This window comes from Podarcis tiliguerta (assembly GCF_965153285.1).
Source record: "Podarcis tiliguerta genome assembly, chromosome: 1".
Classification (NCBI taxonomy): Eukaryota; Metazoa; Chordata; class Lepidosauria; order Squamata; family Lacertidae; genus Podarcis; species Podarcis tiliguerta.
The window spans coordinates 10,775,345-10,803,214 of NC_139534.1; the positions used below are offsets into that span (position 1 = coordinate 10,775,345).

Consider the following 27,870-nt stretch of genomic DNA (forward strand, 5'->3'; position numbering starts at 1 on the left):
TCTCTGTTGCAACTTTTTCCAGACACACCGTACAAAATATACTGATTGGAAATATTAAGCCTATAACCAATGACATAGTTAGCCGTACAAAAAGATGAAGGACTCCCTATAAGATGGAAATGTGTCTGAGGGAGCAGGTTTTAGAGGGAACGTGATGGCCGAGTAAATGTTAAGCATCCCTTCGCTACCCAATCCTCTTCTCCTATCTGCAACATTTTTTTTTTAAGAGGAACATATCATAGGGCACTGGGATGAATGTCCCTTTCATCTCCAGTGCAGGCTAAGTACTGAAATTCAGGTAATAAAAGATCATAGGCATTAGCCATCAGCTATATGTGACATTCATTCAACTGTATTGCACTATGAATTCCAATGGCCTTGCTAACTGGGAAGACAATTGCATTTTGCAGTAACAAAATCTTGCCATTTGAGTGCTGGTAAAATACAACATCGCTGAAAGAGGTGTGCATATCTGAGGAAGACAGACTGGATCCTGTGCAGAAAAATGAGCAACAGCTGCACACTTGCTGATTTGAAAACTCAGTGCTCTGAGACGGTAGGATATCTGGAGTAAGCAAACTCTTGTTTTCAACAGAGATACACAAGCACCCGAACATTCAACCTGAAAAATATCATGCTTTGGCGAGTGCCCTGTTCAGGCACTCACAAAAGTGTAAGCCTTTTATTTTGTAAGTGTCCAGTTTGAGGACTTGCAAAAGGCTTGCTGGTCCTCACAGTGACCACTGCCTCCCATCTCACCAACCTGAATAATATATCTTGAGGCTAGGGCAGGACGGTAGAAGAACGGAGGCAACAGGTGTTCTGGAGCCCCTCTCAGAGCCTTTTTCCCAGCAATCACTCATGGTATTACTGTATTTTTCACACTATAAGACGCGCCAGACCATAAGACACACCTAGTTTTTGGAGGAGGAAAGCAAGAAAAAAAATATTCTGAATCTCAGAAGCCAGAACAACAAGAGGGATCGCTGTGCAGCGAAAGCAGCGATCCCTCTTGCTGTTCTGGTTTCTGGGATAGCTGCGCAGCCTGCATTCGCTCCATAAGACGCACACACATTTCCCCTTTTTAGGAGGGAAAAAGTGAGTCTTATAGAGCAAAAAATACGGTAAGTCCCATCCCCAATGAAGAAAGATGCTCTGCTGGGGCCTCTGGATGCTCTTTGCTATCTTTGACTCCCCCCACTGGCAAAGGTGCAGGGGGAGCACACTGCCCCTGGCGGCATGATCCCAGTGGGGTGCCATTGTGGCTCCCCCCCCGCACTGGGTGCCACGCCCCTGCAGGCGGCGCGCCACACCCCCAGCATGTGTGCCACGCCCCTGTGGGCCGTGCGTCATGCCCCCAGCACGTGTGCCACGCCCCTGCGGATGACACGTCACGCCCTTGGGGCGTGCGCCATGCCCCCAGGATGCGTGCCGGCCATGCCCCCGCCTGCTCTCCGCCACTGGCTCCCCCTGTCTCAAGGTAAGTACAGTGGTGCCCCGCAAGACGAATGCCTCTCAAGACGGAAAACCCGCAAGACGAAAGGGTTTTCCATCTGCAGAGGCGCTTCGCAAGACGAATTTCCCTATGGGCTTGCTTTGCAAGACGAAAAATGACGAAAAAATTTGAAATTTTTTTTGCTCCAAAACCCCTTATTTTGAATCGCTAAGCTGCTAAAAGCATTTTAGCAGCAAAACCGCTAATCCCCCACCCCTTAAAAAGCCGTTTTTAGCCCTTAAAATGTCAATAGCGCTAATAGCGCTACTCCGTCAATGGGCTTGCTTCGCAAGACGAAAAAACCGCAAGACGAAAAGACCCGCGGAACGGATTCTTTTCGTCTTGCGAGGCACCACTGTAAGTGGGACCTTGGGACGGGAGAAGGCAGAAGTGACAGTGGGCACTCGTCGGATCCAGATCAGCGAAGGAGCCCTGCTCACCTTGAACCATTTTCAAGAGTTTGAACAGATGCGCTGTCTTCTGTGACCATTGAGTCCCGCGGCATGTGTTTACACCATGCTTGGCATGTGTGCTCAATTTTAAGTTCTTTCTGTCACTCTCTACATTTTGCCAGCTACACAGATATAAGCAAAACAGCCCACTTCCCTTTGTGTCCTGCTGTTCATTTTTAAAGAAAACCATTTGGTCCAAATACCATTTTACACAGCTTTCCAATATTTCCTTCAGCACTTGGAAAGTTTAATTTAAAACACAACCAGTTCAAGTTAACCCTGCCCCAAAGGGAACTACTTCCGGTTCATCCTTTTACAAAACAAAACTTGTTCAATTATTTCAAATGAATACATAAAAAGTTCATCCTAAAATCAGCATTCAGAATGTCACACCCTGCTGCGCAGAGCTATAGGGTCTAAAAGGAAATAGGGGTACACAACTAATAAGATGTCTAAAAGACAGAAGGTTAGCAAGTGAATCTTTTCAATTTGTGCCAGCCACACAGCTGTTAAAGGCATTGTTCATTTTGTTCCTCTACCTGTAATTCTCACTGCAAACTACCCTGTTGAAAAAGAGCAAATCTCTTCAGTAGGGAAGGTACAGGAAATGCCTTACATGCCTTCCTTTTGATTACATAACAACAGTGATTAAGTTACTGTCTAATCAGCCTCCATGGTTTGCTTTCTAACTTTCCTTATAGATGTCTGACTGACCGGGGGTGGGGGGGAATAGTCTGGGCCTCCTGCCAGGCTGAAGAGAAGGGAATGAAAGTGATGATGAACTAGAAATTTACTTCACCCAGCGGTTATGGGGACCACTTTCAAGTGTAGTCCAGAGATTTTTGAATTAGTTCAGTGAACTTTGTTCAACCGAACTAGTTCATTCCAAGCACTGATTTCCTTGTTCCTTAGAACTTAAACTTGGAGGATATAGTAGTTGGCACTGTTAACAGTAAGGGACGTGGGTGGCGCTGTGGGTTAAACTACAGAGCCTAGGACTTGTCGATCAGAAGGTCGGCGGTTCGAATCCCCACGACGGGGTGAGCTCCCGTTGTTTGTTCCCTGCTCCTGCCAACCTAGCAGTTCGAAAGCACGTCAAAGTGCAAGTAGATAAATAGGTACCGCTCCGGCGGGAAGGTAAATGGCGTTTCTGTGAGCTGCTCTGGTTCGCCAGAAGCGGCTTAGTCATGCTGGCCACATGACCCGGAAGCTGTACGCCGGCTCCCTCGGCCAATAAAGCGAGATGAGCGCCGCAACCCCAGAGTCGGCCACGACTGGACCTAATGGTCAGGGGTCCCTTTACCTTTACTGTTAACAGTATCAGTCTCATACTATTTGAGTAGTAACAGAGTACTTGCTTAAATGTTTTAAAGACATACACCCCACTGTTACACATGGGACCGCAGGAGAAGATACATATACAAAGCTGCTTTATAAAATTCCTAAACTGGAACAAAAGAGCAGCTAATCCTGAGGAACTTAAAAGACTAACGAATGCATTCCGGCATGAACTTTCATAGTTACGTGTCCTGTAAACTTGGTGGCCTTGTGTACACATGTTCACATACAATGCTGAACCATGGTTCGTGGTACATGCACAAGCTAGAATGAGCCAGAGCAAAACCGCCAGCTTGCGTTCTCCTTCCACATAGCCAAGAAGAAGACTTCTGCCTTGTCTATTAACGGTTTCCATGAATCTTGGCTTCTCATTATGTATAAACTGGAGACGTTAGCAAAGAACACACCTGATCAATTTCAAAACGAGCCAATTCCAAACTTTGGGTTATAAAGTTGGCTTCATTAACTATCGTCATGACATACCAGGATTTGTGAAACTGAAGCCAGGTATTGCAAGAGGAGGGGAGGAAGAAATGAAATTAACAAGATGTGCAAGCTCAAAGCTTTGCTCAGGCTCATCAGAGCTCATTCATGTAGGACTAAATCATAGTTTAGCATTGTGTGTGAATTAGTACAATGAGACTAAAGGAAAAATAAAACACATAAAATACTATACCACATCAGAGTTGGGTGTGTGCCTTGGCTCACAGAGGTATTCAAGATGCAATCGGAAATTAGGAATTATTCTTTTTATCCCTACAATTTTAACAAGTGAAACAGATTTTTTATTATTATCTTAAAGCACATCATTCAGATTTGGACCCCCCCCCCCCACCGACAGTCTTAGGTCTATTTCCAGTTATTAGTATTTAATATCTGTTTCGCACAAATACTCTGTTATGCACTGTGTATTTGGTAGCTTGAAACCGGGTTCTTTGTATCTTAACAGCACTATGGAAAATTCCAATGTAAGTTCCAAAAGAAACTGACAGTGCAAATTAGGGAAACGATAATTCCAAGCCTCTTTATTTGTGTCGCTTATACAATATTGAGCTGCATTTCTTGTTTGCATACTCAAGAGTGAGAGAAATGGGTTGTACTGGCATGCATGTAAGCTTGAAACATCCTTCTCAGTGACTGTGGGCTGAGAGTTTCCTCCATCTCAATGATGGTGTGTTGTGACAATGGAGATATTCCTACAACTTTAAACACGAAGCCATGCATAGCCTCGAATTGGAAAAACGAAAACACTGAGCTACATGACATTCGTGTCCACAGCGAGATTTCTAGGGAGAAGGAGCCGAAGAATACTAGTCCTCTCAGAACTGTCTTATTGTAGTGCTTCTCACACATTTCTGCTAAAATGTCAAATTTATACATGATTGATTTTACTACTTTTGTATAAGCTGCCCAGTAACTTGCTATACAGGATAGTCTGACTATGAATGAAACGTACCGCTTTTTAAAATCATCTGTGGATGCCACTATGAAAGCTGACATTCTTAAAAGCCACTTCAGAGTTTTCTATGAATACTTGTTATATATGAACCTATACAAAGAGACTGTATCGATACAAAGAAATTGGAACATTTAAAAACATTTCTTTAGGTTTGGGGGGTGCGCGGGGAGTCTTGCTGTAAAATGATGCATTAATCCATTTAATAAAAATCACCTTCATGAAAAGAGCTGGGGGTTTTTTTGTGTATGTGTGTGTATGTTTGACAACTTTATGGTGCGACCAGTAGATGTCACTGCTTACTATTAAAGCATGGGATTAAGATATATTTATCTGCTGGGAAAGAAGAACCATCTTCTGACTTGGCGTGTTACAAGAGTAAGTTGGGGGGAAATGTGCCTAAATTCAGGTTTCTGTATTATCTATTTCAATCATGTGTATACTTTGTTGTAAATCGGCTTATAAAGAAGAGTACTCTCCTGAAAGCCCATGATGAGTAAGAATCTTAAGTCAGGCAAGATATATTTGTCCATTGGAAGAAGTAGGAGTTTGTCTCTCATTATCTGTGGACCAAGATGTGTGTAGACAGAAAATTTACATCTAAAAATAGTATTAACACCGACAACTGGGAAACACTGGCCTGTGAGCGCTCCAGTTGGAGAACAGCCTTTACCAAAGGTGTCATGGGTTTTGAAGACACTCAAACTCAGGACAAAAGGGAGAAAGGAATGTTTGGCAAATACTCACCATGATCAGCTCCCACCTGGAAACCTATGTCCCACTGTGGAAAGACGTGTGGATCCAGAATTGGCCTCCACAGTCACCTACAGACTGTTAGAGTGGTTGTTTATTATGGTGATGTAGCAAAATGGTAATTTGGAAGAAACCTCTAATGTCACATAATTTTGCCTAGTGCCAGGGTTCAACAGCTACCATAAGTGATGTCACCCTGGGCTCTTTAAGGAGGAAGGGTGGGATATAAACTGAATAAATAAAAACTGTAATACTGTAATAGCTGCCATCACTTGGGTAGAAGATGCCACCCGAGAAAAGGAATGGGAATGGGAATGCTTCCTGGGCAGTGTGTATGGAGGTCCTAGGCTACCTGGAAAACAAGACCCATCTCTTGGCCTTGCTGATGTGATTCAAAAGAAAGCAGAGCAATACATTTGACACAAACTTGGCTGCAGGAGTTGCCAGAAGGAGGGGTACAAGGTGCCATCCAACCACCTCAGGGATGCCAATCCAGATTTGTGTAGGTTTTACTCCCTATCTGTGGGTTAAACCACAGAGCCTAGGACTTGCCGATCAGAAGGTCTGTGGTTAGAATCCCCAAGACGGGGTGAGCTCCCGTTGCTCGGTCCCTGCTCCTGCCAACATCAAGTGCAAGTAGATAAATAGGTACAGCTCCGGTGGGAAGGTAAACGGCATTTCCATGTGCTGCTCTGGTTCGCCATGCTGGCCACATGACCCGGAAGCTGTACGCCACCTCCCTTGGACAATAAAGCGAGATGAGCGCCGCAACCCCAGAGTCGGCCATAACTGGACCTAACGGTCAGGGGTCCCTTTACCTTTACTCCCTAGCCCAGGGGTCAGCAACCTTTTTTAGCCGTGGGCAGGTCCACCGTCCATCAGACCATGTGGTGGGCCAGACTATATTTTGGAAAAGAAAAAAAAAGAACGAATTCCTATGCCCCCAAAATAACCTATGGTTGCATTTTAAATAAAAGCACACATTCTGCTCATGTGAAAACACCAGGCAGGCCCCACAAATAACCCAGAGATGCAGTTTAAATAAAAGGACACATTCTACTCATGTAAAAACATGCTGATTCCTGAACCATCTGTGGGCCAGATTGAGAAGGCGATTGGGCCAGATCCGGCCCCCAGGCCTTAGTTTGCCTACCCATGTCCTAGGCCACCATCTGTGTGCAATTAGGACCAAGGTTCTCCACCCAGATTTCTGGTCTGTTTGCTTATCCAATTGACATGTTAAAAGTTACATTTTTTAGAAATGAAGTTATCGTCGTTCATATTGCAGCGATACACCATTGTTCTCAGACTTTTGTCTCCAAAAATAGTTCCTTCCTTTATGAGCTCACACCCTAAATAAGGGAGCAAGAGGAAACCCTTAAATAAGTCTTAATTGTCTGGGCTTGTCTGAACAAATGGTGAGAAGGAGCCAAGCTTTGTCATTCCAACTTCTCTTGCTAAGATCTGCAAATATTTCTCTTTGCACTATGCCCAAGAGAACTCTCCTTTTTAGGCAGGGCCTGGCGACTGGAAAAGGGCAAGAGTGCCTGGCAATGTGCTGCAACCTCTTCTTCTTTTCCTGTTCCACTGCAGCCACTTGGCTTTAAAATGCATCTCTAAGTAGAAGTCCTGAACAGTCTGAAGCTAACCAACGAAGACATCTGTGGAGAGCATTCCACTGATGTAGTGCTAAAACAGGATCAAGCCAAAGACTTGCCTTTATCCAGCATATTGTTGCCACAGTGACCGAATCGATCAGTGTTTCCCAAACTTGTTTCTCCAACTGTTTTTGGACTACTGTTTTCCACTATCCCTGACCACTGGTCCTGCTGGCTAGAGATGATAGGAGTTATAGTCCAAACAGCTGGAGGCCCAAGTTTGGGAAACTCTGAACTAGATGCTTTTGAGAGGCCAGCAAGCAGGACATCATGAGTCCTCCTGCTTCAGGTTGTTGTTGTTTAGTCGTGTCCGACTCTTCGTGACCCCATGGACCAGAGCACGCCAGGCACTCCTGTCTTCCACTGCCTCACGCAGTTTGGTCAAACTCATGCTGGTAGCTTCGAGAACACTGTCCAACCATCTCATCCTCTGTCATCCTCTCATCTTCTCCTTGTGCCCTCCATCTTTCCCAACATCAGGGTCTTTTCCAGGGAGTCTTCTCTTCTCATGAGGTGGCCAAAGTATTGGAGCCTCAGCTTCAGGATCTGTCCTCCCAGTGAGCACTCAGGGCTGATTTCCTTAAGAATGGAAAGGTTTGCTCTTCTTGCAGTCCATGGGACTCTCAAGAGTCTCCTCCAGCACCATAATTCAAAAGCATCAATTCTTCGGTGATCAGCCTTCTTTATGGTCCAGCTCTCACTTCCATACATCACTACTGGGAAAACCACAGCTTTAACTATACGGACCTTTGCCAGCAAGGTGATGTCTCTGCTTCGGGTACATACACATTCTGCTTCATACTTGGAGGGTTAGAGAGAAAGACAGAAGGACAGAAAGAAAGAAAGAAAGAAAGAAAGAAAGAAAGAAAGAAAGAAAGAAAGAAAGAAAGAAAGAAAGAAAGCTCATTCTGTGGCCCCTGTGCAAGACTGGGCTGGCAAACCCTGAACTAGGCCCAACTAAAACTGCCTTGGTAGACTGGAAAAACTAGCTTTTACTATCTATTAATTCATAATATATTCACACTCCAGTGCATGGCTGGCCTTCACAAGACTGGGAAGCCTCTCTGAGAGGCATTTCTCCTAACAGACTTGACTTTTTTTGTTCTTTTTAAAGCAAAACAAAGGATTTAGTTGGTTTTCAATGAAGGGCTCAGAACCACTGATCCAGCAGATTAGCACAATGTGAAAACAATTTCCAACGGGAATTAGACAGAATTAATAGGGTGGATGGCAAGAACCACCCTGAAAAAAATGTCAGATACTTATCCACAAGCTAGCTGCTGAAAGCTGGCTTATCCCACGCCTAGGGAAGGACATATAAGGCAGCTGAGGCACTTATTTCCTTGAAAACACAAGTGTGTGTCAAATGTCAGAGTGGTGCATGCTCTGGTTATCTCCCGCTTGGACTACTGCAATGTGCTCTATGTGGGGCTACCTTTGAAGGTGACCCGGAAACTACAACTAATCCAGAATGCGGCAGCTAGACTGGTGACTGAGAGCGGCCGCCGAGACCATATAACACCGGTCTTGAAAGACCTACACTAGCTCCCAGTACGTTTCTGAGCACAATTCAAAGTGTTGGTGCTGACCTTTAAAGCCCTAAACGGCTTCGGTCCAGTATACCTGAAGGAGCGTCTCCACCTCCATCGTTCAGCCCGGACACTGAGGCCCAGTGCCGAGGGCCTTCTGGCGGTTCCCTCGCTGTGAGAAGCCAAGTTACAGGGAACCAGGCAGAGGGCCTTCTCGGTAGTGGCACCTGCCCTGTGGAACGCCCTCCCACCAGATGTCAAAGAGAAAAATAACTACCAAACTTTTAGAAGACATCTAAAGGCAGCCCTGTTTAGGGAAGCTTTTAATGTTTAATAGGTTATTGTATTTTAGTGTTTTGTTGGAAGCCGCCCAGAGTGGCTGGGGAAACCCAGCCAGATGGGCGGGGTATAAATAATAAATTATTATTATTATTATTATTATTATTATTATTATTATTATTATTTCCTAAACTTGGGTCTCCAGCTGTTTTTGGACTACAGTTCCCATCATCCCTGACCACTGGTCTTGCTAGCTAGAGATGATGGGAGTTGTAGTCCAAAAACAGCTGGAGACCCAAGTTTGGGAAACCCTGCCCTTCCCTAATGAAGTGCCCCTTTGATGTTTCGCTGCTCTCTGTCAAGATCTCTGACTAGTCTTTGTCTCCCTAGTGCATATTTTGACATCTGTAGATGGCATCATTCCCAAGGCAATACGGTGCTTCAGATCTCATTCGTTCTTCCATGCCCTCTACGAAGCGGTTACTGCTACACCCAGCCTTGCGGCAGGAAATTGTAGTTGGTTTGCAAAAAAGGGGCTGCATTTTAGTGGTGAATGAGCATTTACGGCGAGAACTGGCCTCTGGACCAAGGGAGCAAGGCCTTTTCTGGAAGCTCAGCTGTGGTGTGAACTGGCTCTGAAGAGGCCAAGCTGAGTTCACTGCTGACTTGCAAAATGAACCCAGGACTTCCAAGGCCCAAACTGAATACTGGACTGGATTAATAATTTTGATTCTTCCCTCCCCTCCCTTACTCCATTTATCATGTATTAATGAAACAAAGAAACACTGGCAGAGTGCCACAAAGAATTGTTTGAAGCTCTTCCAATCTCAGTGTCACGAGGAGATTGTTTTTGCTCTAGGACAGTCACTGAACTGTCTTGGCAGCCAGGGCTGCACTGTACATAAAATGATCTATAGTAATTGCTTCTGTTACCGTCATTCCCACGCTGCTTCGTAAAAGCAGTCATGCCTGCACTGTCTTAGCTGTAAAAACACTCCTTGGGTTAGCTACTGAAGGTGGGCATGAAGCTATTACTAGCTCAAACAGATCTCCTATAGATTTAGGCCACAATCTTGGAAAGGCCCTACAAGTCTTAACAAAATTGAAAGGAGCAAAAATGGTATCTCTTCTTAACCAGACAGATTAACCACATTAAATGAGGTAAGCCTCAGTGCATAGCAACACCAGCTTGTAATTGCATGAGTCGAAACACAAAGGCATGCATAGTCAGATGCTACAGTAGACTCAAACAGGTTGCAAAGGGGAAGTGAAGAGTGTAAGAATATTCCACTGTGTTTGCTGAAAACAAACAAACAACTCATTTATTTATGTTTGGAAAGTAAGGGATTAATGTATTGCGGAAGAAAGGAATCAAAGCGGTGCTCCTAAAACCGTTCAATTTCACACACACACCTTTTGGGTACTATAGTCATACACCTATTAAAGGGACACGGGTGGCGCTGTGGGTTAAACCACAGAGCCTAGGACTTGCTGATCAGAAGGTCAGCGGTTCAAATCCCCGTAACGGGGTGAGCTCCCGTTGCTCGGTCCCTGCTCCTGCCAACCTAGCAGTTCGAAAGCATGTCAAAGTGCAAGTAGATAAATAGGTATCTGGCGGGAAGGTAAAACGGTGTTTCCGTGCGCTGCTCTGGTTCGCCAGAAGCGGCTTAGTCATGCTGGCCACATGACCTGGAAGCTGTAAGCCGGCTCCCTCAGCCAAGAAAGCGAGATGAGCGCCGCAACCCCAAAGTCGGCCATGACTGGACCTAATGGTCAGGGATCCCTTTACCTTACACACACTTATTTGCATTTAGACTAATGTCTTCTTGCATAGTTCTGGGCTTGTGTGGAAATCTGGCATAGGGCATACCTATACAATTAAGGTGTGTGTGTGTGTGTGTGTGTGTGTGTGTGTGTGTGTGTGTGTAAATGGTTACGAGAGCCAGTGTGGTGTAGTGGTTAGGAGCGGTAGATTCGTAATCTGGTGAACCGGGTTCGCGTCTCCACTCCTCCACATGCAGCTGCTGGGTGACCTTGGGCCAGTCACACTTCTCTGAAGTCTCTCAGCCTCACTCACTTCACAGAGTGTTTGTTGTGGGGGAGGAAGGGAAAGGAGAATGTTAGCCGCTTTGAGACTCCTTTGGGTAGTGATAAAGCGGGATATCAAATCCAAACTCTTCTTCTTCTTCTTCCTTCGGGTAGTGATAAAGCGGGATAGCAAAACCAAACTCTTTTTCTCTTCTAAATGGCACACATTACAGCATGTGGTGTGGACAACCAGAGAATCACAATTCACATGTGGAGTCTAGGAGACAGTCAGTAGTACTCTCAGTATGTGAGAAAATTGCACCTGTCTCTTCTCCTGTGGGGCGTGGGTGAGATCATAATGATCAGTAGTGCAGCTAGGTAATTTTAGCTCCTGGGCTTAATAGTGGAGGGTGGACTTTAGCGGCCCATGCACATTACTTCCGTTGAGAAGCGCGCAATTAACATTTCTCTTTCCCCCACACCGCCAGCTGTTCTGTGCTTTACAACTGCTTCTATGTTCCTGCTACGTTAGAGCAAAATGCAAACAAATAAAAATTGCCAACCCTGAATTTTCTCTCTCTTTTTTTTAATGAATATTCTCAGCATGTGCAGTTTCACATATTAAACCCACTTAAATTATAGCACCATGGTGACTGCAGGACTAAAAGGGATTTTGCTTCTGCTGCCTGGATGCTGAGTACATTTATCGAGCGATAAGCACCGTTTCGTTGTGGGAAATGACAAGACCTATTTTTAAGTGGAAATAATGCAAGAGGAATCTGTAACCATGGGCATGTCTAGCCAGCTGCCCTCTAACTTTAATTTTTTAAAAGAAAATAAATAAATAAAAATAAATAAATAAGAATAAGGGCTGCCTCAGTGACCGACATCAGCACTGTTTGCTACTGCCATCACCTGCCACTCTCTGGAGACCTTCAGGGCTGTGGCACTCTGAACCTCAGGGTTCAGTCCGAGCTGCACCAGAAAGCTTTCGCTGAACAGTTGGCATTTAAGAAGGGTTTAAAGGACAAGGCATTGGTTTTGATTGACAAGAAGGCAGAAGAGGTTTTCACCAGAGCGATACGGCAGTTAAGAGTGCTCATAGCTTTGGGCGTGGTTTCAACCTCTTTTTCGGCTGTGAAACGCGCAGGTGCGCTTTAGGCAATGTGCCTCAAACTAACCTACCTCATAGGGTTATCGTGAGGCCAAAATTGTTGTTCTGAGATCCCGGGAAGAAGGGTGGGATACAATTATAACTTGCAGATAGTTGCTACAAGCTGCAACAGCAGGTTTTCCCTTCTATATATGGGGCGTCGCACTAGGCGTGGGAAAAGGATAGGCTTGCTTCTTTATCAGGTTTTAACCTGCCAGATTGTTTCCTTCTGCATTTCCTGGCCCCACACCCCTTTCTCAGCCTCAGGGTTAGTAGTTAATGGGCAAATATTTAATGTGAGAAAGGACTGCACCCCAGGCTATAATGTGAGTTGGATTGGTGGAGGATCAGCCATCAAGCATGTTCAACAGTGGAACAGTCTCCCTCAGGAGGTTGTGGATTCTCCTTCCTTGGAGGCTTCTAAGAAGGTTGGATGGCCATGAATGCTTTAGCTGAGATTCCTGCATTGTAGGGGGTTGGGCTAGATGACCCCTGAGGTCCCTTCCAACTCTACAGTCCTATGATTCCATGAGGACATCTCTGTTGCCTCACTGTGGCTGGCACAGGGAGTAGCACGAAAGTAATCTGCGTCATTGACTATGCAAAAGCCTCTGACTGTGTCGACCACAGCAAACTATGGCATGTTCTTAAAGAAATGGGAGTGCCTGATCACCTCATCTGTCTCCTGAGAAATCTCTATGTGGGACAAGAAGCTACAGTTGGAACTGGATATGGAACAACTGATTGGTTCAAAATTGGGAAAGGAGTACGAAAAGGCCGTATATTGTCTCCCTGCTTATTTAACTTATATACAGAATTCATCATGCGAAAGGCTGGACTGGATGAATCCCAAGCCGCTCTATAAGACTCACTTTTTCCCTCCTAAAAAGTAAAGGGAAATGTGTGTACGTCTTATGGAGCGAATGCAGGCTGCGCAGCTATCGCTGAAGCCAGAACAGCAAGAGGGAGAGCTGTGCAGTGCCTCTTATGATGACTTAGCCTGATCCTCCCTCCTCCTTCCTCTTCAACAACATTTGATTCAGAATATTTTTCTTCTTGTTTTCCTCCTCTAAAAACTAAGTGCGCCTTATGGTCGGGTGCATCTTATAGACTGAAAAATACAGTAGTTGGTTTTGAATCACCTTCAAAGGTAGCCCCACACAGAGCGCATTGCAGTGGTCCAAGCAGGAGATAACCAGAGCGCTTCATTCAGTCACTGCAGAGCTGAGCAGACAGTGCTGAACTGGTACATGGGACCAGTAGTTTGACCCAGGAGAATGGCAGCTTCCTATTCCCGTCTGCTGGCTCTTTGCAGCACAAACACAGCCTTAAACATCACCTCCAATATCTCCCATTTCGAAAACAGAAGCAGAACTACATATATGGACCACGGACAGAATTTTATTTCGATGCCAACCTTTCCACAGTTGAAACCATGCTCAAGAAGGCTTACAGCACGAGCAAAAGCACATAATTACAAAAAACATTACAAAAAAGTACACAACCAACTTGAAACAATTTCCACGTAATTCATAACATTTAAATAAAAATACAAAAATAAATAAATAATAGCAATAATAGCAACAACCCCCCCCCCCCCGCAATTTTGTGTCCAGTCTGCCCCTAATAATGTTGGTCTGAATACAGTATAACCTTTAGAAGACACCAGAAGGCAGCAGCGCTGTATAGAGAAGTTTTTTTAATGTTTAATGTTTTATCATGTTTTTCATGTTGGAAGCTGCCCAAAGTGGCTGGGGCTACCCAGTCAGATAGGAGGGGTACAATTAATATAATAATAATAATAATAATAATAATAATAATAATAATAATAATAATAATAATAATAATAATAATGGGCAGAAGCCTTTCCCAGCACTGCCAGGAACAGAAAACTAATGGAAAGTGAGACCTTATGCATGCATGCAAACCACATGCAACGAATGTTCTCCATGAAGGTACCTACGCACCTGCACAAATTTAATAAAATTTAATAAAAATAAATTTATATATATATATATATATATATAGTTAATCATCATCATCTAGTTTCCATGATGGGGCGCTGCATCTTAAAACAAGACCCAGCCCTGTCAACTGGCTTCCCACGCCCGCGATGAAAACACGCGTGCGGTTGCGTGGAACGCCTCCGCAAGCTGTCACTCAGCTCCCGTCTTGCCTCTCGCGACACTACCCCTTTAAGCCTCACCTCACCCCGCGACGCGGGCGCGCGCGCATACACACACACGCGCATACACAGAGAGAGAGAGAGAGAGAGAGAGAGAGAGAGAGACCGACCCCCCCCAAGGCCACGCCCCTCGCCCAATCAGCGCGCTGTAGCGGCAGCAACGGCGCCGACGAGCTTCCAATAGGAGAGGCCGGTGCGGCCACTATTGTTGATGAGGCGGCCGGAGCGGTCGCATCGGCCGGAGCGGCGTTCCGCTCGTGTGTGAGGAGAGCTATATTGCTGAGGGGGGCCTGGCTGACCGACCGACCGACTGACTGACTGACTGGCGTCTCCTCTTCCCCCTCCCCTCCCCCCTCCCAACGGCCGTTCTCCTCAGCGCCGTTTACCTCAGAGCCGGCCGAAGGATGGCTTCTCACCCGCCGCGCGTGAGGCGAAGCGGCTCGCCGACCCCGGCCACCTCCCTGGCGGCGGCGGCGGGGGGAGCCTCGGCTGTGTCGGCGGGAGCAGGCGGGGCCGCCAGCGCCAACAGCAGCCGCCTGCAGCCCATGCGGGCGACGGTGCCTTTCCAGCTCAAGCAGCACGGCAGCCCCACGAGGGGCGGCGGCATTTCACGCGCGGCGGCGGCGGCGACGACATCGCCTCAGCCGCCGCCGCCTCCTTCTTCTTCGCCGCCGCCGCCTCCTTCCTCGCGCACCGCCAGCCCGACGCGCGGTAACGGCAGCGGCGCGCGCAGCGGCGGTAACGGCAGCCCTGCCGTAGCCACGCAGACCCCCGCCGCCGCCGCCACCGCCCTCCCTCCTCCTCCTCCGCCGCCGCCGCCTTCCACGCGCGGCAGCCCCACGCGCGGGGCCGGGCCTCGCGGGAGCCCCCCTCGGCTGCACCAGCTGCCGCCGCCGCCCCCCGCGCCGCCATTGCCGGGCTCCAGCCCTTCGCCTTGCTCCTCCCCGGTCTCGCCGCCTGTGCCCGAGAGCAGCGCCTGCTCCGCCGCCGCCGCCGCCGCCGTGGTTTCTTCCTCGTCCTCCGGGGGAAGGATCCGGCACCGGCAGAGGAGGCGGTCGCCCGAGCAAAGCAGGGCCTCTCCGGAGAGGAAGAGCCCCAGTTCGCCTGTTTGCAAAGGTGAGGGGTGGGGGTGTTTTTTGGGGGGGTGGGGTGTATCTTAAGAGGTGCGGGGGGGGGAAGGGGCGCTTAGGGTGGAGGAAACCGGAGCCCCCCCCCCGAGCTGCTGCCAACTGGCCCTAACCATACCGGTTGCCTGCTTTTCGTGTCGAGCAGATGGCGAGGGCTTTCCTGCAGAGCTGGACCACGAGGCCGCCAGGGCTTTGGGCATCTCTGCACTTCCCTTGTGGACCCCTTGGCTCTGGACCCACTTGTTGTGGGGGGGGGGGGTGTTGTCATTTCTCACCTGTTATTTGCAGATCCTGTGACTTGGCTGTGGTGCACTGAATAACTTCATTACTCCCATAATTTTTGGAGGCTGACTTGCCTCCCTTCCTAGGGAGCTGTGTTTCGATGGCACAGTGTACAGGGACCTGTGGAAAGGAAAGCACTGCCAAGCATGGTGTGGTGCCTGAAAAGAGATCCGGGCAGCGAAAGGATGTGTCTAGACATGTTTTGCTTTAATAGGAGCGTGGCAAGCTGCATGGTGTGGAGCCCATCTAGTTCCATTCTGTCTACCCTGACTGATGGTGGCTCCCTAGGGTTTCAGGCAGGGAGTTTCTCCCATCCCTATTTGAAGATGCTGGGATTGAAACTGGGACCTTCTGCATGCAAGACAGATGCTCTTGTTTCGGCCTGGTTTTACAGTGCAGCTTTACATTGATTTGTGGTGGTAAAACAGTACAAAATATAATATAAGTTGATGGTAATTGAGGGTTGAAGGGGAGCTAGTATGTTATTAAATAATATTTTCTGATCTTTGAAAGCAATTGTTCAGCTGAGTGGGGAGGACTTACGTTTATTGCAGCGGACAGTTTGGGTAGTTACATGTGTCCTCCTTTACACTGGTAAGTTTCAACTAATGTGTCTTCTTGTGCAAATTGGGTTTCGGAATACCTGAGCTCTAGTATTCACAAGTTTCTCTAAAATGAGTAGGTGAGATACTTGTATAGGATCTGTAGAATTGACACCAGGGTGAAAGTATTTGCTTTAGTGACCCTCCCTCTGTTGAGAAAACAGTGGCCTTGAGCCTCTCTGTTCACAGTTCCATGGCTGAGTACACACCATACATTTAAAACACATGACTGATTCCTCAAAGAATCCTGGAAACTAGTTTAATGGTACTGTGAATTGTAGCTCTGTGGGGTGTGTGTGTAAACTACAGTTCCCAGGATTATTTGGGGGAAGTCATGCCTTTAAACATATGGTGCGTACACAGTCTCTATCTTTTTTAGGTTCATGCTGTAGTCTATACACTACAGGACTGGTGCAGGGTTTAATACCAACCTTAGGGAAGGAAAAAGACCACAGAAATTTGACTATCTTGGTAGCATTCTCCATGCAGTCAAGGTAAGAAGTAGGAGCAGAACACTTTATCCAATGAAGATACAAAATGGCATGTCAGTGACAATCATAGTGCCCTGGGATACTCAGCACCTCCCTAGGTAGGTCTGTTGTATACAGTAGAATTGCATTTAACGCCAGTGGTTTTCTACTGGTGTTGGGGCGCCGTGAATGATGGTCAGGTGCAGTGCCATTTATTTATTGCTTCCCTACAATTGATTTTTTTTAAGGCTGCAATCCACTGTATGGTAAGAGTGAGCCCAATGCAACTTAGTTGAACATGTCTGAGTAAATAGGTACACTGGTACCTCGGGGTGCGAATGGGATCCGTTCCGGAGCCCCATTCACATCCCGAATGGAATGCAAGATGCGACGGAGTGCGGGTCGCGTTTTGCCGCTTCTGCGCATGCACATGACGTCATTTTGAACTCGAACGCGCTCAACCCGAAGCACATTCAACTCAAGGTATGACTGTATAGGGTCCTGCTGGGAACTTTCCACAGGGGAGCCGCACAAAGAAGGGAGCTGTGGACTCAAAAAGGTTGAAAGCCTCTGTTGTACGCACATGTAATTCATGCACTTTCAACCATACATGGTAAAAGGCAGGCTAGTTGAAATTGCACAAGTTAAATGAAAGCAAGGCAAAGAGCTTAAAAGCACTTTTTGCACTGGGTCTGCTTGGGCTGCCTGGTGCTTTTAAGCACTCTGCCTTCCTTGGGCAGCGCCAGCAAGGCCTCCTCAGTTCATTGGTCCAGAAGGCTAGGGATGCTTATAAGTGGGCAGCTTGAGTATACATGTTTTTGCATGTATGTAGAACCCTTGGAATCGAACCCGCAGATATGTTGTGATTGTGTTGTATTTGAAACTGTTTACTAGACAGTTGTGAATGCAAAGAATAGGTAAGATTTTTTATAGATAGGCAGCAACCATTGTAGACAAGTCCCATTGACATGCGGGACCTTTTGGACTGGGAAGAGGGCGGAGCACACTTTTGCATGCTCTGCTGTCGTGCATGGGGGCTGGGAACAGAACCCCTGCACGAAATTGTCGCCGCCTGTAGTGGGATTGAGAGGTTATTTGGAAATTTGTACACTACTATTGTTTGAACAAGCATATCCACTTGCCTGGTTATCTTTGGGATGTTACCAGTGCTATTTTGCAACCACACAGGGAAGCTTCTATAAAATGGAGAATTCTCCTTTCTTGCACACATGCACACCCCCATTTCCTTCACTGTGCCATGAAATACCAAACAGATGTGTGGGCAGATAGACTAGCAAAACTTATTGCGAAAGTAGCTAGATTGTACTAAAGAAGCATATCCTAACAACTAAGGTACTTCCTTTATTTTTTTTTAAAGAATACTAACTTTTAAGGACAGAAGAATTTGAAAACATCATCCCAAGATGTCCTTATGAGAAAATGTGGTTAGGATTAGCCAGCATACATATTTTCTGCAGGCTTATTTGATGGCAAGCCTCATTGAACTTGGTGTGACTTCCCAGTAAGAATGCGTAGTAGAATCAAGCAGGTATGAACAAAAGGTTTCATTTCCTTTCACCTTGGAAAAACTAGAAATGTGATCTAGAAAGGATCTGTCTTGAAACTACTTGCATGGATTATACGTTTCATCTTTGACCAGAGCCTCTATCTAGTCAAAGCTGAGCCTTTTATTGGTTGTTTCAAGTATCTTTAATGAACAATAAGACCCACTCTCAACTGTAACATTGTTTAGCATTGCAGCCTTAGTCTTCAAGACAGTATTGACTTGTCATTATCAATTGCTATGGACTTTGGAAAGTGTGACTGCTTTTTAAGCTTTCTTTCAGCCTTGAAGAGAGCTATGAAAGAGTAATTATTCTTGAGGCCATTGTTCAGAAAACTTTTATGTCCTGAAGGCTCCTATTCATTGATATGTATAATTGATAATAGCACTGAGTCAGAATTTGTTACGGGAATGACTAGTATGATGTTGCCCCACCTACCTTTTAACTAAATTTTCAAACACTCAAGAAATTCACAGTTAATAGCTTTGTGGCATGCTGATTTTCCATGTGGCTATTGGAATGCCTTTACTTGACAGGAAATAGGAAGGTGAAAATAGAAGTTTGAAGGGTTATAACATATCTAGCAATTTTGTTTCCAACAGATACTTCTCAAATCATTAAATTGAATGAAAATAGGTAAATAACATAAATCTCCATTGATTTGGAAAGATGGACCCTACTTAAATTTAGTATTTGCAGTAAAGTTAATACACTTAAGATTAACGAATGCTGCAAATAATAATATATGTGTTGTATGGTATTTATCTACACATCCCCCAAGCATACTTTCAAAAGATTAATGCATTATTTCAGGGCTTTTATTTGGGGTAATGCTTCACTTTGTGTATCGTTTAAAAGAATGTGTTTGCCTATATTAGAAGGTGGATTAATTTTTTCTGATATTAGTTTATACCACAAGGCAAAAATGTTAACACATATACATGAGTGCCAAGTTTATTTTTTATGAATACTCCAGCAGGTAGGATTTGAGCACAAGAGCACTCTCCCCTCCTGTATTTTCCAGAAACATATTCAGAAGAATTACTGCCTCCAGTTGTGTGAAGGCAGGGCAACAGCTGTCATGGCTAGTAGCCACTGATAGCCCTAATTTCCAAAATTTTGTTTAATTCTCTTTGAGAGCCATGAGCATCACTGCTTGCTGTGGGAAGAAGCACTTCCTTATAAGTGTCATGAATCTTCCAGCTTTCAGATTCATTTGATATCCACAAGTTCTAGTTTTATTAGACAGGGAGAAAAACTTCTTTTATCCACTTTCTCCATGCAATGCATAATTTTATAGATTTCTATCACGTCACCTGTTGCTTACCTTTTCTTTAAATAAAAAGTCCTGCAACCTTTCTTCATGGGGGGGGGTGTCACTCCATCCCCTTGATCTTTTTTTATTGCTCTTTTCTGAACTTTTTCCAGGTCTCCAGTATCCTTTTTCAAATGAAGTGACAAGAACTGTACACAGTATTCCAAATGCGATCGCACCATAGATTTGTTTAATGCCATCATGATATTGGCACTTTTATTTTCAGTTCCTTTCTTCATGGTGCTAAGCATAGAACTTGCCTTTTTCATAGCTGCCTCACACTAAATCAACATCTTCACTAATCTATCTATTGTGACCAAAACTTCTGTCCCCATGAGCATGTAAATGTGAAAGATTTTTACCCCAATGAGCATCACTTTGTGTTTGCTTACATTTAATTGCATTAGCCATTTTATCACCCATCCACTCAGTTTGGAAAGGTTCTTTTGGTCCTCCTGTGATCAAGTTTGTAATTTGTACACAAGGAGATTGCCTGGAAGGAATAGAAACAAGATAAACCAGATTATACAAGGCACTGGAGGAGAAATGGATAAGTTGTATGCATCAGAGTCCCATACATAGGCCAGAAAGCTTACAACATAGGCTGAAAGCTTGCAACAGTTTGCAGATTGTATTGTTGAGGCTACATCTCTTCCATTTTCAGGATATAAATTTTCACCACAGGTCAGATGACTGCAGTTTCTTCCATTCCCTGTGTGAATGGAAGGGAGGTTCCCAAATTTTCATAAATAACAACCCCTGTGACTACAAGGGACTTTTCAGCTGGATCTAAACATAAAGTAGAACATTCATAGTATTTGGCCTATACTTCATAGTAAATGTAAATGCAAGGCCTCTTTCAGTGGGAATATCTGCAAACTGAATCTTACATTTGACACCCTGGTATGAATCCTACCTAATCCAGGTTGATTATACCAATGGTTGTAGTATTCAGTATACAGTGGTACCTCGGGTTAAGTACTTAATTTGTTCTGGAGGGCCGTTCTTAACCTGAAACTGTTCTTAACCTGAAGCACCACTTTAGCTAATGGGGCTTCCTGCCGCCGCCGTGCTGCCAGAGCACGATTTCTGTTCTTATCCTGAAGCAAAGTTCTTAACCCAAGATAATATTTCTGGGTTAGCAGAGTCTGTAACCTGAAGTGTATGTAACCTGAGGTACCACTGTAGAGGCAAGAATAGCAGTAAACAGTTTTTGATCCTGATCAAGTAAATATAAGATTCTATAGAATCACTATGTTCCTAGAATTCTTCCATATGTCTGAAATAGGGCCCTCTTCCTCAGTGTCATTAAAGTCATCTCTAAATATGGCACTAGGATCTCTCTGAACTGTTGCATTTTACTAATAGCACTATTCCTACTTTCGGGGTCTATCTGTTTTTCAGTGAATCTCTTGACTTTCTCCCTGCTGCCATTGAGCCTTGGAGCTATATACTGGATGAGCAATCCCTAGATTTTCCAGAGGCTACCTTCTGCCTCTTAGATGCTCTCTTGTCAATGCATAAAATGCTTTGCACACATTAACCTCAGTCGTATCTCTGGATTGATCAGTGGCTGCTGGTTGAACCAAAGAATCATCCCAGTGAATAAGATCCTAGGGCCTAAATTCTAAACAATTTTTTGAATATGTATGCTTTAAAATGATGTTTAAAAATAACTGCATGGAATCACCCCAACTTTATGGAGGAATCCCTCTTCCTTTAATACAGGGGAAAGTAGCTTGGGCTGACTAAAGGTTAACAAAAACCTAGTTCTAAGTCAGTGGGAGTTTTACAGCTGAAATTAAATTAACAGGTCCAACTGGCTTGTGCAATGGTAAACTTAAACGTTCTGCAAAAAATATTGAACCCCAAAATGGAATTGTTCCATTTAGTGGTGGAACACATTCCCACTTGGTTTGTCTGGAAAACAAAGTTACAAGACTTAAACTAGTTTTATCTATTTATAAAAATATAGTTTATGGATGCAATTGCTCTTATCCTTTCTGATTTGAACGCCAATTTCTGCGTTGTCCTGTTTTGATGAAGAACTTTAAGTTTGTGACATCTGAGGAAGTGGAAAAGATCCTTACAAGTGAAGGAGAAATCTCCATAGTTTTGAAGGAGCAGTGATGAGACCACTGGTTCAGAAGCCCTCATTTGATTTCACATTTTAACAATTTTAGACAAAGACTGCAGCTTGTGTACAAAATTGAGTGGGGGGGTCTCCTTCCTCTCTTCCCCACTTGGACACGGATGGCCCATTCTGTTTCACTCCCTACTCACGCCCCAACCCTCCTCTTCCGCTGTCGTCAGAATGCCCCCCCTTCACCTTGCTGCTCGTCATCTCCAGCAGCTTTTGAAATCATCAACCAGGTATCCACATTTTCACTCGCACTGTAGCATACAGTTGAATAATTTGTGGGGATTTTAAGCGTAAATGGTACATTTTGGCTAGCTGCTCCTAGTCAATACTTTATCAGCATACAACAGAAGTACGCGAGAGGAATGGTTAGCATCATTTTTAAAATCAGATTACATTCAAACTATGCAGAATCTACCATACCATTGGTGTCAGAACTTCCCATATTAAACAGTCGGACATGTCTTTGGCTAGTTGAAGCCCATTCTGAATTACTTCCTCCTATGTGGTGGTGATATGATATGCACTGGGGAAGCTAGCATCTGTTACCAGCTTAGAGTTAGCAGAACTCTAATTGTGTAGCAGTTGAGGTACTGTTCTGCTGCTTTCCAGATGGCAAGCATGAAGCTTAGGTGCCTAGCAAAAAGCCCTATCCCTATTTGTGTACTCTGGCAGAAACATAGATAATGCCAACAAATATATATTGCAGTTACATGGTGATTTACCTATTTACACCCTTTTGGCCAAATTACATTGTGAAAATTAAGGTGTGCATTAGATTCGATAGCACGTTTACATTTGCTAATAAATACCGTACCTTTTTTGGTTTCAAGGTTCTGAAAATTGAGGTGCTCATCAGATTCAATGGCACATTAGACTCTAGTAAATTCGGTACTTAATTTTTTTATCGTGTTTTATAGATTGTAGGTTTTTAACTGGGATAGAGATACTTCTCATCTTGAAACCTTGTTTTAACTGTATTTGTACTATTTTATGTGAATACATTGGGCAGCAGACTGATGGAGCATCAATTGCCATGATATTTGCTGCAAATACAGTAGCAAATATCAATGTATTTTTCTGCTAATGCTGATAATAACTTGTAATTGACATAATTGATGTATCTGCACATATATTTTCAGAATATATGAGCATAGCAACCTAGTAATCGTTTGGATTCGTTGTTTTCCAGCCATGAAGTTGTGGAAGAATATGTCCATTCTCTTATCTTACATAATTTATGTTTGGCCTAACTTCTGGGTTCAATACCGTCTCACTTTCCTAACCTAAACTAATTGATGACAACTTGCTGGATATATAAATCATTGTGGAAATGAATCTCTAACTGTTAACAATGATAAGTTAAAGTTTATGGTATTTTCAAAAAGGAAGGCCAAATATTATTGGACTGTGGATGGGCAAAGGATAGGACAAGTCGATTCTTAGACGTATCTCAGGATCTGGCTTCATGTCTCTTATCTGTAATGTACAGGGTAAATTAGCAAAGATCAAAGCAGAATCTGCAGTAAAAACATTCTTCAATTTTCTAAATTTGTTCCAGCTGCTATATGAGTGCGCTCTGTAAAAATTGTGACCCAGATTTTGTTTGGAGCCTCAATATTGTTTCCAGAACTTGAATTTTCTCTTGAAATATTGAACAATATTAAGGTTCCATTGGGGGCAGGGGGTGGTATGAGATGTTTTTTCTCTCTCTTATTTGATGTCATTGTAATTAGTATGAGCCAAATCTGACGAAATAATGAAAATATAGATGTGCAAAAGCTGGTTGCATTGACTAATGGACCATGTACTCTACAGTTGTTGAGTCTTAGCTGATCTTGTTCTAATAATTGAATGGCATATTTTAATTTTTGTGACAATGCCCAAGTGCAGAAGAGATATTTTATTGGCCCATTTTCAAGATTTTAGATAGCAGATTTCCTAGAGTTCCCTTAAAGATAGATCCTGCCTGTATAACCACTCAGAGGTTGAAAGAGTGTCTAGTCATGTTTTACTGTTGTTTTTACTAGATAACTCATAATTATGAGGTGATTTCCTGCTCAATTGTTCTGACTATATTCCATGATTACTAAGCAAGTGGCAAAAATATCTGAATGTTGTTATATCATGCCTCTTAGTTCTGCTATGATCGTTCGTTCTTAGCTTGTCATTTTTTAAAACAATTGGCTTCATTGAGGCTGTGTTTTTGTATTTTTAGATTTTGTCTTACTGGTTGGTTGATCATAATAAACATCTGATTGACTAAATATAAGACCAATAACGAGTATCCTATAACAAGAGAACTTCAGGCAGAGGGAACACTGAATAGTTTTGGAACCATTGACTATAGTATAATTAAGCCTAATAAAATTAAGACATTTCTGAAATACCTCTATTGTTCATCAGCCCAGCTGTTGTAACTGCTATCTTGAAGCAAGTGCATCTCTTGTTATGTAGGTCACATCATGTGAAGCTAGCAGCTGAGCAGTTGTGGGAAAAGAAGGGGGGCCGAGTAGCAACACAAGGGAAGAAATGACAATGAAAATACTACACGGTTTTCTGAAGTGCAGACAGTATTTTAATGAAATATTCTGAAATAGCCTAGGGAGCTAGATGAGAAAAATACATTGGATAGATTCAGAAAAAAATAATATAGTGAGAATATATATTTAAATTTTACTCTCCTGTTAATGGGGATGAACTACCGGTATATATGCAAACCTTGTGCAGTTAACCATAGTATATGTTTTTATTGGGCTGATGCTAAAATATATACATGCATTTATCTGCAAATGGGAGCATTGGTCGTATGATGCTCAATTACTTTGCGCAGTATAGTGTACTATATATACTACATGACGATGTATAATGCATTTTAAGCAAAACAGCTCGGTGTGTAATGCATTAAGCAAACTAGCTTCTAGGCTAATAAAATAATGGTAAACTTTGTGCCCTTGCCAGAGTTGTTGTGTGGGCATGCGCACTATGGTTTGTGTATTTTTTGTTTTTCAACATCTGCTCCCTGCGCATAATAAACTATTCATGAATTTCTGGGAAGTTTTAGAAGAAATTGGATGAAAAGAAAAAGTCACGTTGTGTGCCTGAGTGAGTTCTCTGAATAATAATGACTTTTAATTGTGTGTATGGATTGGAGTGTAGTTGATGGCTATACTGTAGTTGACTATATTTTTTTATTCAGGAAACGGTAGCTCTGCTATTGTTGCAATTCTAGTGATTGCTTTCCCAGATAACTGATTCAGTATGTGTTTGTGATTTTTAAATTGTAAAATCCACTTTTCAGAAGTTTTATTAATGTTGAGGAAAGCAAAAAAGCAATATATTGGGGGGAAATGGAGTCTTCTGATAAATTATTACGTGTGGGTACTACTACTCTGGGTTTGAGGCTTTTTTGGTTTTATTATGCAACAGGGAATTAGAAGCACAATTCCTAGTATTAAACAATAAGTTAATGGAGTGTAATTTATCTCAAAAAATGTAAATGGGGTGACCAGCTAGAAGGCAGATAGTGTATTTAACCTAGGACTGCCAATGAGTCAAACTGTAGTATATAATAGCACAAAGGGAAAGTTTGTCAGCCTATTCTGTCACAGTTTAATACAGCTGTGCATTTAAAAAGTCTTCAAGGCCTAAACTTTAAATATTCATTTTTGGCAGCTGAGTGCTATGTTAGCCAGGAGTGTATGTGTGTGTGTGTGTGTGTGTGTGTGTGTGTGTGTGTGTAACCTATACATAACAGCTTCATAAATAAAACGATTACCAGTTGTGTACAGTCCAAATGCATGATACACAGAATGAAAATCTGTGTAACAGTAGGCTTTATTTCCTCTCAGTCATATTTTTTTCTTTTTCTTCTTCTTGTTTTAGTTGATAAACCACGGCCACCTTCATCAAGCCCTTCCAGTATTGCTCGACGTACCCCTTCACTAGACCTACTTGCTGCTCCATATCTTGCTGGACAATGGCCTCGTGATAATCACGGTCAAGCTGCACCGTGCATGAGGGACAAAGCCACACAGGTAAGAGTTCATATATACTAGGAAAAAACACTTGCCAGGCAGGGGTAAGGAATGTCAGCACCACTCCTGTCTGCTGCGGTGGGTTCACAGAAGTTCAGCAGGGGACATTTTCTACTGAATTTATATGCTTAAAGATTTGAAAGCATTCTTCTTTGTTTATAGAGCACTGAACATGAGTAAGCAATATCTTCTCTAACTATCCTTACCTTATTTGGTGTGTCATTTCATGGCTAGTATTTAACAAATTATATTGTGGCAGTTGTTGACATGGGTAACAGAGGCTCTTGACACTTCAAGACATAATTGTCAGCAGGCTTTATTTTAGTTTAATATTTAAGAAAGGTGATAGATGGCCCCTAAATAATAGCCCAATGTGTGTTTTCTTTATGTTCCTGCAAAAATGTACATGCATCTTCTTTTAAATAATTTCAAACAATGGACCAAGGAGAGCCAGGTAGTGTCCCCAATCCAGACTGGATTTTGCAAGGGACATTGCACCATTGATTAACGTTTTGTTTTGAATTATTTTATTCAAAAGTATTTCAGCAATCCAACAGAAAAGTTGGAAGTTGGACTTGTTGATCTCTCATCTGCGTTGAATATGAGTGACAAGAGCCTAGGGAATTATTTATTATTATTATTATTATTATTATTATTATTATTAATTATTATTATTAAAAACCAACCCAAAGCATGTCCTCAGAAACAGCTACTGGGCCATTTCACAGGGGGAGTGCAAAAGGAGCAAACAACATTGCCTATATCTAAATTATATAAATAATAAACACCGTTCATTATTTATGTGATAATTTACAGTTCCTCTTACTACAAACTGTAAAAGGTATAAAAATAAGACATTAGAGAGCTCAAAGCTGCAAGAAATTCACAACAGCAAATGATAGCTTCCTCCTGTTCCCGGAGCCCTACACTCGTTTGACAACTAGTTTCGGGATCTTTAGCCTAGATGATGTTGAGTGCCATATAGCAACTGGTGTTTGGGAGATCCTTTTAACAGCTATTTTTAATTATTCTCAATGCTTCTTTCAACCTATTCAGATTTGCCTCCTTTGGGAAAGACTATAAGTTAATTCACGGGACAAATGACTGCTGTTTCTTATACCACAACTATACTGTAATAGTGATGTAAAACACAATACAGTGGTGCCTCGCAAGACGAAATTAATTCATTCTGCGAGTTTTTTCGTCTTGTGAATTTTTCATCTTGCGAAGCACGGTTTCCCATAGGAAATGCATTGACGGTTTCCCATAGGAATGCCCTGACGGTTTTAAGAAAAAGGCGCAAGACGTTCTCGTCTTGCGAAGCAAGCCCATAGGGAAATTCGTCTTGCGAAGCAACTCAAAAAACACAAAAAACTCTTTCGTCTTGCGAATTTTTCGTCTTGCGAGGCATTCGTCTTGTGAGGTACCACTGTATATATTTTACAATCTGGCCTTGGGGATTCTCCTTCAGATTGAATATTTTGGCCCTGCTATTTAATCTTTGCATAAAGAATGTACAGTTGCATTGCTTGGTTCTAAGGGCCACACATATATGCAAAAATTGTATACAGCCAGAATTGATGTTTTTCTTGGTGGAGGAAGCCCTGCAGCAAGGCTCCACAACTGAAGGAAGGAGAGGGAAGGCAGAGAGAGACCATTGTGAAGGGAGGAGCAGAGATAGACATAGGCAGAAGGAAAAGCCTTGGGATGGTTTTTTTTTGGGGGGGGGTCTATAGAAGCTCTACCTTTTTAATATTAATTAAGCTAAATTACTCACACAATCACCCATTTCTTTTTTGGCTTCAGATAAATGGATGGATAGTTTACATAGAGCTGAGTTCGTGTTTAGATAGTGATGCCATGTGAGTTCGTAGAACTTCGATTGTAAATTTCCAAAGGTGTTTCGGTTTTTCTCTCTTGGTTGCTGAAGCCTTAAAATGGTGGTTGCCCTGCCGTGCTTCCAATAGGAGAGAATTCATTTCCTTGTTGAATCAGTGTTTGAAAGT

The 27,870-nt window shown here is 43.4% G+C and overlaps 1 protein-coding gene across 1 annotated transcript in view; it reads left to right on the top strand.

Annotated features, from left to right (window-relative positions):
- Window positions 1-14,515: 14,515 nt before the first annotated feature.
- FAM117B (family with sequence similarity 117 member B) overlaps window positions 14,516-27,870 on the top strand; it is a 28,048-nt gene continuing 14,693 nt past the window's right edge. The window contains exons 1-2 of the mRNA XM_083403547.1: window positions 14,516-15,442; window positions 25,713-25,864. Coding sequence (XP_083259673.1) covers window positions 14,731-15,442; window positions 25,713-25,864 — 864 coding nt within the window. The 5' untranslated portion in view covers window positions 14,516-14,730. The remainder of the gene's footprint in view (window positions 15,443-25,712; window positions 25,865-27,870) is intronic.